The 9,972-nt window shown below is 41.7% G+C and overlaps 1 protein-coding gene across 1 annotated transcript; it reads left to right on the forward strand.

Annotated features, from left to right (window-relative positions):
• Positions 1–66: 66 nt before the first annotated feature.
• Positions 67–8,845, forward strand: UBR7 (ubiquitin protein ligase E3 component n-recognin 7 (putative)). The gene is made up of 10 exons (XM_010003759.1): positions 67–245; positions 464–524; positions 2,030–2,125; positions 2,923–2,976; positions 4,102–4,207; positions 5,400–5,584; positions 6,154–6,285; positions 6,672–6,834; positions 7,712–7,773; positions 8,563–8,845. The coding sequence occupies exons 1-10, from the start codon at positions 67–69 to the stop codon at positions 8,653–8,655; spliced, it is 1,131 nt and encodes a 376-aa protein (XP_010002061.1). The 3' UTR covers positions 8,656–8,845.
• The last annotated feature ends 1,127 nt before the right edge of the window (positions 8,846–9,972 follow it).

Here is a 9,972-nt window from a genome sequence, read left to right on the forward strand (position 1 = left end):
TCCCCCGGCCCTCCCCGCTGGGCCGCGCGTCTCTGTGAGGTAGGGCCGCGTTCCGGCTGGTGCCAGATGCAGCCCCCGCAGGACTGCGCGGGCAGCGGAGCGTTCCCTGGCGCGCCGGCCCTGCCGAAGTCCGAGCTTGGGTGTCTCGGGAGGAGGCAGGAGCTCAATCGCATCGGTGGGTCCGGCCGTCAGAAGCAAATTCACGCTCCTCTGGGCTCGCCATGCCTCTGCGGCCTCCCAGCCAAGTGCTGTTGCTGATGGTATTGGCTGGGATCTGCTGAGAACGCCGCATGGGAGCCTGGGCCTGCAGGGCCCTTTCACCAGTTCTGACGGCTGCTATTGTTTAAATAGCTGCAAGAACATTTTTATGGCTCCTAATAAACTGCTGGGAATTGTTACGAACACAAGAACTAATGTGTTTTCAGTTAATAAAAGCCCTGAAATGCTATGTTGTTCTTTCCAGGAACTTCCGCTGTGACTGTGGAAATAGCAAGTTCAAAAATCTGCAGTGCAAGTTACTCCCAGTAAGTTCCGAGTAGGTTTCATACATATAGAATCAAAGTAACAATCTTGGGAGGCTGGTGCCTTGCTTCAGCCAGTGCTGACTCACAGCTCTGCATTTTCCAGCAAGTTAAACAATGTAGGGGTATTACAGCAGGAGATAAAGCTGTTGAGGAGCCAAAGGGAAGTGCTGCAAGGAGGAAGATGCTTCTATGAATGCAGCGGGTTGCATTCGTGGTCAGTGTAGTGCCAGAAACATGTTGTGCCTGCACCGAGATGTCTCATTAGCTTTAAGCTGGTTTCAGGAGAACTTTTTGGAGTGCAATTTTGCAGTTGTGTTATGGATATTCAAGGTTGTGCTGCTGTCAAAGGGTCAGCTCCCTGCCCTTCTGTGTAGTGGCATTAGTGCCCTATTCTTTTTTGATAGGATGTCACTAGAGCCTACAGATGGGATAGTTTTTTACTGTACTGAGCCCCCTGTACTTTTCATAGTCAGCGGATATTTTTGACTCATCAGGTAGTTGGCAATCTGGGAAGCGGTGACAGGAAGCAGCTTCGTTTGCCTGTGGTGCTGCTCCCAGGGTAATAACAGTACACATGAAGAAACAGCAAGTGATTTTGTGTATGCCCATTTTGTTTCAGCAGAGTTGGGACCAATCCAGAGCTAGTCAAGTCTAGGGCTACAGTCCAGTGATCCCTGCAGAGGGACCTCTGACAGTTTTAAGATGTTACTGTTTCTCGATCGATTAAAAATATTGGATCATAGGCTTGTTCTGCAGATTAATTGACCTTTGGCATCTGTCCATTAATCTGGTGAACTTCATGGATGCCGGGTGCTCACCTCTTCCTTTGTCAGAGTGGTGGTAGATGGCATTTTGTAATAACATCTTAAATGGTCACAGCTGCTTCTGCAGGGGCTGATGGTGGCCTCAGGCTGCAACTGTGCAGTTCTGAAGCCCTCTGGCTGATGGCTGCAATTGTATTAACTGTTGGGTTTTTTTAAATTGGATTACCTGTAATTGAGTTTCATTCAGTATGTTTTGTAATTTGGATAATCCTTTCCTGTAGAGTGAGGTTTGCATGATGGGAATTTAGTGGAAGCTTTGTGGTAAATTAAACTAATTTGAGTTTGGATCACAGACTGGATGTTTAAAAAAAACAAAGGAGGAGGTACCCAATAAATGTACAGACATTACTAATATCATCAGGCAGGCATGGTTGGTGAGCAAAACTCCTGCATCATTTTAGATTAGCAGTAGCTTAACAAACACCACAGTTGCTGTTTGTTATGAAGAGGGAAAGACTTTTTCCTCTTTCCTTCTCAACTTCAGTATTCCTTGCATGCCTTATTGGCTGTTCACTGTGTTCCTACGTGTCTGGATAATATCTTTCTTTTTGGATCTGCAAGCTGGTGAGTATAATGGTTGCTTTAGGAATTAAAGTGAAACAGGTTTTTGCAGATTTTACCTATTTTCTGTCTTGTTTTTCACTGCATTGTCTGCTGAGACATTTCTTCCTTTCCTCCTAGGAAAAGAGCAAGGTGAATTCAGGAAATAAGTATAATGACAATTTCTACGGATTGTACTGTACTTGTAAAAGACCATATCCAGATCCTGAAGATGAGGTAAGAAACCCAAAACGTAGTAGTACTCGTATATAGATGGTATTTGTGCAAAGGGTCATCGCTGAGCTGCTTTACATATGTTCAGTCTTGCTTTTGGTCATATGCTGTATAAAATAATTACCAAGGTTTCCTTAAATGGTAGAGTGTATTTATATCTTAATGACAAACAAGGAGCACAAACCATAATCTGGACAAAACGCTGCTACAGTCCTCTCTGCTTTCCTGTTTTAAGTTACTGAGTTCCCTTAGGGGGTGGGTTTCTCATTATCCTGGGAAATGTGGCAAGCACAGAACGAACATACTGAACGTGTTAGGAGAGACCACAATCTGCTTCCTTATGCCTGCAGCAGTGCCCTGACAAGGCTTCTGGGGTGGGGAGAGCCTATCCTGTAGCACTGCCCTTAGCTTTCCTTACAGTAGTCAGAACACTTTGTTTCAAGCATCAAGTACCTGTCTTTGCTAAGCTGCCTGCATTTCTGTTTACAGCAAGAAAGATACCAATAGTGTATTAACTTTTATCAGCTCTTTTGTGTGAGAGTGTCCTGCTTTACTGGGAAAAGTAGTTTTGTAATAATAAATGGGAATTTCCAGTCTTGATAATATGACAAATGCTGTTGAACTTCAGGGAAGCAAACTGACCAGTGAAGCAGTAACTACTTATTAATGGCAGCTCCCTGTGTGTGGGGGGCAGGGGAAAAGCAATTCACTTGAGCAGGCTTTGCATAATGCTGCAAGTTGAGGCTTGTGAAAGATTCTGGAGGTTGCTGTTAATGCTAATAACATGACCATTCATCTAGATTCCAGATGAGATGATCCAATGCATAGTTTGTGAAGACTGGTTCCATGGAAGGGTAAGGAAACTATAAGCAGCAGAATGGGATGGTTGAGTTTCTGTGGTTATTCTTAAATGGGGAGGCTTGCTTTCATTCTTAAAAGGTTATTATATGAGTTCTAAAGTGTTTCTTTTCGTCCTATGCAAAGGAATATTGAAAGTTTAATCTTGTGCTTCTGTCCACTCCAGTCCAAAAAACCTAGGAAGAGGTCTACCTTTATTCTGCAGCAGTAGCCTTCAAAAAACCATAACTTTATAGCTGGCTCTTTAATTGGAAAATTCTGCTCAGTGAGAAAAATTTTCTTACTGAGGCATATCATTATCAACTACCTGGATAGTTTGTCATCCAGAAAAATGCTTTTTGAACTGTAATTCCTTTAAATAGCAAGGAACAAACAGCGTAGTTGGTTCCTGATTATCAACTTTGGGAAAATCTTTCAAAAGCAGCTCAGCACTTCAGTGAGTGCCCTACTTATCGTATGCATTAAGGATTCAGCCTCTCGTGCCTTGAAGGGCACGAGTGAAGTTCCATGTTTGAAGTTGCAGGATCAAAGATTTTTTTTTTGTTTAAAAAAAAAGATGGCTGGCTTCAGTTATGGGTTTTGTGGATAAACTATAGGATTCTTTTGTATAAATGTACATATTAAGAATGTTATGCTGCATACTGCAAGCTTTGCAAGAGTGCTTTTCAAAAGAAAGCTTTTGATTGCCTAAATAGTTCGCACAACGTCATGGAGAACTTTTGGACCTAGTTCTTCTAAACTTCAGTATGAAGACTTAAAATATAAGGAAGTAGGTATAAGTTACTGAAGAGTTTAAACGTGCAGTGTGCTATAGGTATCGTCACTTGTCCTGTGCTTAGAACAGTTTAGAAGAATAACATTTAGAAATGAGAAAAAGATAGGACTGAGATTTCTGATATGTAAAGGGCATAAAAGGCTGTTGACAAAATTAAATTTTTCCCTGGAATTTTTATCAGCTCTTTCCAGTCTTTAAGTTGTAATCATTGTAGGAAGTTAGCAGGAGTGTGTGCTTGTGCTGGAAATGTGATGGCAGTTGATGTTTTACTTCCTCTAAACCTGGAGAGAAGTCCGTTAATTTGCAGCAAACCTTTTGCTCCTGTGTGCTTGTTTCTTTTTGATAGCATCTGGGTGCAGTTCCCCCTGACAGTGGAGACTTCCATGAGATGGTGTGCCAAGCCTGCATGAGCCGCTGCCATTTCCTGTGGGCCTACGCATCACAATTGGCAGGTAAAGAAAATTAAGGTCTCTGAGCCAGTATTTCCTTAGCGTATTTCTCACCCTTGGTTGATTAATGACATCATACTCTTCAAATAGTTAGAGAGATGATGTTCATTATATTGGACAGTTGCCTTCAGCAGTAGAACATGCAGGGCTGCAGTAGCTGTTCTGTGAAAAAAAACCCACAAATATTTCTTGCTCCTAAATCTTAATTCTACGATGCTCACTGTTTTACTGATGTTATCAAAGATGTGCTAGCACAGGATGGATGACAATTACATACTTGTCTCAAGGAATGTCATTTCTAAACTGAATCAAAGAACCGAAGAGCCATGCTAAGGGAAGCAATGAGGCAAACAGCTGAGACTGAGGCTCTGAGCAGCAAGGAGTGAGTGATAGTGAGTGAAAATGCATGCGTAAAATCTTACCCTGGGTAGAGCAGGGGCTGTGCTCAGGACACATGTTCCCTGTGGTCACACCAGGCCTCTGTCTGCTGTGTGGTCTCTGTGGGATCAGAAGGGTAGATGACTTGATTTCTGTGGAAGGAGCTGTTTTTTGTAGTCTCCTAAATGTTGCTTATATCAGCAGGTGATTGATCCCTTACATGCCAGGAATGTCAGTGGTAATTTTAAGGATTCCAAAATGGCTTACCTGAAGTTCTCTTCTTTCTAATGTAAATACAGTACAGAATGGGTTTTTTTGTTTTTTCTCTCCCTAACCAGTAATGTCACAGAGCACATATTTGAATTGACATCAAAAGAAAAACTTGTTTTAAATAAGGAAGTGGTTAGTGTAGTTAATCTGTCATAGAGTTTTTGTTGTGTGTGTGTGTGTGTGTGTAGAAAATGAGGGATTCTGAAACAAAGTCAGCACAAAAGTACCCAACAGCTATTGAACCTGCCATAGCTATCAAGGGATGTGAAGGACAAGCCTCTTAGTAAAGAAATATATTGTGATACTTTTTCCCTCTCCTACGGCTTGGACTTTGGGAAGCAGAGTAGTTCAGAATTAGGAGTATGAGAAGGAAGAAGACTATGGTGAAAGAGGGAGCAGTTTCTTTCTATATCTAGGTCACCCTGTCTTTGAATATATCCAGGACCCTGCAGTGTGCAACACCACCTAGGTGCAGAGGGAACACCTGTGGCTAGCCTGCACATTGTCTGGCACAGTATTTTCACTTACACGGGTGCGTATCTTCCAGTTCCTGCTTTGACCAAAGTGAACTCTCTCGAAGATGAAGGGATTGTCCTGAACGTTGAGGAAAGTGAAGAGCAGAAAAAAGAAATTAAAAAAGAAAGTGCAGTGGAACACCAAGAAACAAAGAAGGAAAAGCAAATGGAACAGTTTAATGAACCATCCACTAGTTCTGGGTCTGCTTGTCCAGAGGTAAAATGGATCTTCTTTTCTGTCCTGTATGTGTTCATACTTGTGAAGCAAAGCCCACCTCTTTCTGCATAGGTTCAGTGAAGAGGTAAATGCTTTCAGGCTGTTTTTGTGTCCCTCTTCAGTCACTGGCACTTCCAACATTCAATCTCAGCGGAGCACAGCCCAGGCTGTGGAACACACTGATAGAAGTGGGTGACAAGGGTGTAAGGTCTGTTTGCAGATGAGTTAGACCCATCCCTTCTTGTCAGCCACCTGGCGTCTACAGTGAGGTGACTTCTGCGTTTGTTCTCATAGAGCGGTATTACGTGTTGTAGCTGCATTTACATGATAATCCAGCTGTGCTTTTCTAAATGTTTATGGCTATTGCAGTAAATTTCTACAAAAATTTCCATTGGAAATGACTAAAACCACATCAGAATTGTGGATGCAACAGTAATATAGGTTGTTTATACAAACAAATGTGTCTGAGACAAAAGAAGAATCTTGCATGAGGAAAATTACATGCTGGAAAGAACAGGGTGTGTTTGCAGTGATGTTCTAGAGCACTGAACACTCTCGTTTGAATTCAGGTAGTTACTAAGAGTGAGGAGCCAGTCTGCAAGCTGAAAGAACTCCAAAGCAAGCAATATTTAAAAAAAGATACTGCCACCTTTTGGCCATCGAACTGGAGAAGCAAATTATGCACCTGTGGAGACTGTTTGGTATGTATTCTCTTCATTATCATAACTGATTTGGGGAAGGCAGGGAGGAGCTCTGAGAGACTCTTTGAAGGGAAGCTTGTAGTATAAATGTTCTTATTCTGCATATAAACATCTAAAAAACCCCTCCACTCCATGTGAGGAAACACAGAATCCTTTGCAATTAATACAGCACAAAAGAGCTTTGAGACATTTGTATTTTCTTTGCTACTTAAATTCAGTATAGCTTTTAAAAGTCATTGTGGGGAGATCTCTGAAATGCTGGATACAAAAATCTACATTATTAATATTTATTCTATTTGTGATATTGAACACAAAAAGGATTGGGTGAGAGCATCTCCATCTGAGAAGTTTTATGATGTAAAATTAAATCTTACTTTGTTCTCCAGAAAATGTACTCAGAGCTTGAAGTCCAGTTCCTGACAGATGAATGTGACACTGTTTTGGCTTACGAAAATAAAGGTACCAGTGACCAAGAAACAGAGAGAAGAGATCCTTTAATGGACACCCTTAACAGCATGGACAGAGTCCAGCAAGTGGAACTTATCTGTGGTAAATACTGCTTCTTTTTTAGAATCTGACTTAGCACCTTCAGTGAACAGTTTCCCCAGGAGAGTTCAGTATCAGGACTAGTGTGGTGTCAAACCCCTTTTGAAGTAGCACATAGGAGACTCTGCCAAGTTGCACACCTCAGCTAGGAGTCTTTAGAGAAGTTTGTCCTCTCTGGCCTGTGGTTACGATTTTAACTTAAATCAAGGAACTAGGTGATGTTCAGAACTTTTCCCCTGTTTGACATCTTAAATACTGTATTGATGGTAATTTTTTGGTAAGTCAATATAAAACATTAGTTTACTCTTGTGCTGTCTAGCTTATTTATCTTAGCCCGTTCAGTTGTTTCAGCAATTGCCTGATGTCTGGGGGAGTGCCAGCCAGGGTGAAGCTGGGGTGTAGGGAGCTCCCTGGCAGCTCTGCCACAGAGTGGACAAGGCAGTGGTGAGGGGTTCTGTAGCTGGAGCTGTCTCCTGAGTCAGGGGTTTGCACTCTGGTGAGGACACTTGCCCAGTCCGGAGTTGCAGACTTCCCACTAGATCCCACACGTGCTTTCCCAGTGGAAGGTGAGAGCAGGGTGGGCTTTCAATTAGTTGTACTAACTCACTTGCTGAACTACAGATTTCTCTGAGGATCACTTGAACAGATACTGAGACTGCATAGGCTACCCTGCTAACTTATTAGGCTTCTTGTGTTTACCTAAGCTTGCCTTTCCTTTTATTATTTATAATGCACTTCAAACCTTGGTTTGTCTCGAGTAAAGCTAACGAATTACAAGATGGAGTGGAACAAGTTGTCTTCTTGAGCGAATGTTAAACTAAAGCTAAATATCTTCTTTGTTGTTTTTTTTTCTTTCCCTTGCCTTTGCTTCTCCATCCAGAATACAATGATTTAAAGACAGAACTGACAGACTATCTCAGGAAATTTGCAGATGAGGGAACGGTAAGGCACAACTCAGAGAATTTGTTTGCCAGAACACGTTTTAAAGTACTGTTGAGGGGTTGGTGTTGAAGACTGTCTTACTGTATTACAGTTTTGTTTTTTTTTATGGAGTTGCTGGTACTGCAGTAGAAATGAGATATCCCTGATTTTATTGGAATGTAAAAGTTGTATTTCCTTAATGACATTGCTGGAACATAATGGGGACCTTACAGAAATCTGTCTGTAAAAGACTGAGAGCAGTTCTTAAATTAAAAATAAAAGAGTAAAAAGCTCTTAACCTTTATATTTTTGTTAGATTGAATTTAAGCCCTAAGAGGGACTGACTAAATATTTGCAAAAGTCTTGTCTGTTCTTTTCCTGGAGGAATTTGCATGCTGTTATTAACCAAGTCTGCATTTTGTTGGCCGATTTGCTAAATTGCCATTATTGGTTACATTGTAATGAACATGAAGTGAGCTAATGAAAATCTTGCTTGGTGTCAGGTTTTTCTGATGATAAAAGCCAGTGGTCAAACCTGTTAAAAATACTATTTGGAGCTTTTCTCCATGTGCTTGTTCTGCCTTTGGGGAGCTCATTACTCTTGTTTGTATTCTCTTAAAATAGAATTTGGGCATTAAACATCTCCTTTGGGTGCAACAGGAAGGATGTTTTGCTAGCTGTGTCAGCAAGGTGTCGGGATACCTGCTTTTATGTGCTTTGTGTATTACATGTGGGATGCATGCAAGGAAAAAGAAAAAGGGATTGTTTAATTGCATTTTTGTACCACAACTTGGGTTTTGCTTCCCCTAGGTGGTTAAAAGAGAAGACATTCAGCACTTCTTTGAAGAATTTCAGTCACGGAAAAGACGGCGGACAAACAGGATGCAGTACTACTGTAGTTAGACTGAGAGGGCCTGGGTCTGAAAGGAGAACTAGGAAAACAGTATTGGTTGGTGAACTGAGGAGGCATCTTCATTATTTGGCTTCTAATGGAAATGCAACTGTCCAAGAAACGTCTTCATTTTGTCTTATGCTTCCTTATTTGTAGCGACTGAAATGCATTCTTAATAGGTACTTTTGATTTGTAGGGATTTCAGAACAGATGGGCCTCACATGCCTGTGAAAGCTGGCGTCGTCTCCCTGGGGAAGAGGGCTTGTCACAGGAAATGTGCTGCTGTGTATTTCTTTTGCCTTTCACTCACTTTCCAGTTAGTGCCTACAGCTGGATGCTGGAGCAGAGCAGGCGGGCTCTGCTGTCCCCCCTCCTGTGCAGGGCTGGAGGGCCTTGCTTGCCTGCTGCAAATGGCTCTGGACCACCTCTGGGGTGTAGTGATCACAGCCAAGGCTCCCTGCACTAAGTATCTACTTCCTACACAGGGGGAGGCACAGCTCCTGGAAGGGTAGAGCAGGCAGGTGTTGTGGTCTGGGCTGTTGGGTGCAGTTGCGTTCTAACCTGTGGGTCACATCAGGTGAACTAAACAGCACTGATCTGCACACTTGCTCTTCACTGTGGAAGTGCTCCCTAGGCAGGTGAACAATGAGAAATCTGAGGTTAGGCTTGATGCAACAGAATTTTTATAAATTCAAACACTTTGTTTCTAATAACTGTACAGTGATGTTTTACATGCAAAAAAAATTCTCACATGGAATTTACCCACTCACTAGAATATAAACAATATGTAGGAGGAGGTACTAAATTACAAATTAAGCAGGGGAGGGGGTGAGGGAGTTGTTACAGGATTTCTAATGTGCTTTGATTTTAAAACCTAGCCTACTGCAAGTTACTCTCCTTCACAGATGTTCCTGAAAACACTCTAGTATCCTGGCACTTTTGCTACAGTATAAAATGTGCGATCTTTTTATAATCACTGTGATAAGAATGGAACAGATGTTTTACTGACTTTTAAGAACCTACACTTAGCTACAATTAAGTATTAACTTTTCGTAAGTTTGGACCCTAATGTAGTTTTTAGTTTTCTTTACCCATATGCCCCCAAACATACCTAGAGTTCCAATTTTTAGCTCTTGCTTTATATAGTCAGAGGATTTCTTTACCATGAGGTACTACCCACTTCCACGTTCATGACTTTTGAGAAGAAAACCAGACCTTTACCTATCATTCTCCTTGCTGTTTCTCACTGTTTTATTTACAAAAACTAGCTCTAGCATAGAGGCTCAGTTCATTGGTTTGTTTCATGTAAAATGACTAGTTGCTTTTGA

The sequence above is a fragment of the Chaetura pelagica genome, unplaced genomic scaffold (genome assembly GCF_000747805.2).
Source record: "Chaetura pelagica isolate M959 unplaced genomic scaffold, ChaPel_1.0 scaffold48, whole genome shotgun sequence".
NCBI classification, from domain to species: domain Eukaryota; kingdom Metazoa; phylum Chordata; class Aves; order Apodiformes; family Apodidae; genus Chaetura; species Chaetura pelagica.

Excerpts from the sequence above, each read along its gene's own strand:
- UBR7 (XM_010003759.1), top strand. The coding sequence starts at position 67 with ATGCAGCCCCCGCAGGACTGCGCGGGCAGCGGAGCGTTCCCTGGCGCG. Across the intron at positions 6,286-6,671 it reads GCACCTGTGGAGACTGTTTG|AAAATGTACTCAGAGCTTGA; the intron begins GTATGTATTCTC and ends TTTGTTCTCCAG. Across the intron at positions 7,774-8,562 it reads AATTTGCAGATGAGGGAACG|GTGGTTAAAAGAGAAGACAT; the intron begins GTAAGGCACAAC and ends TGCTTCCCCTAG.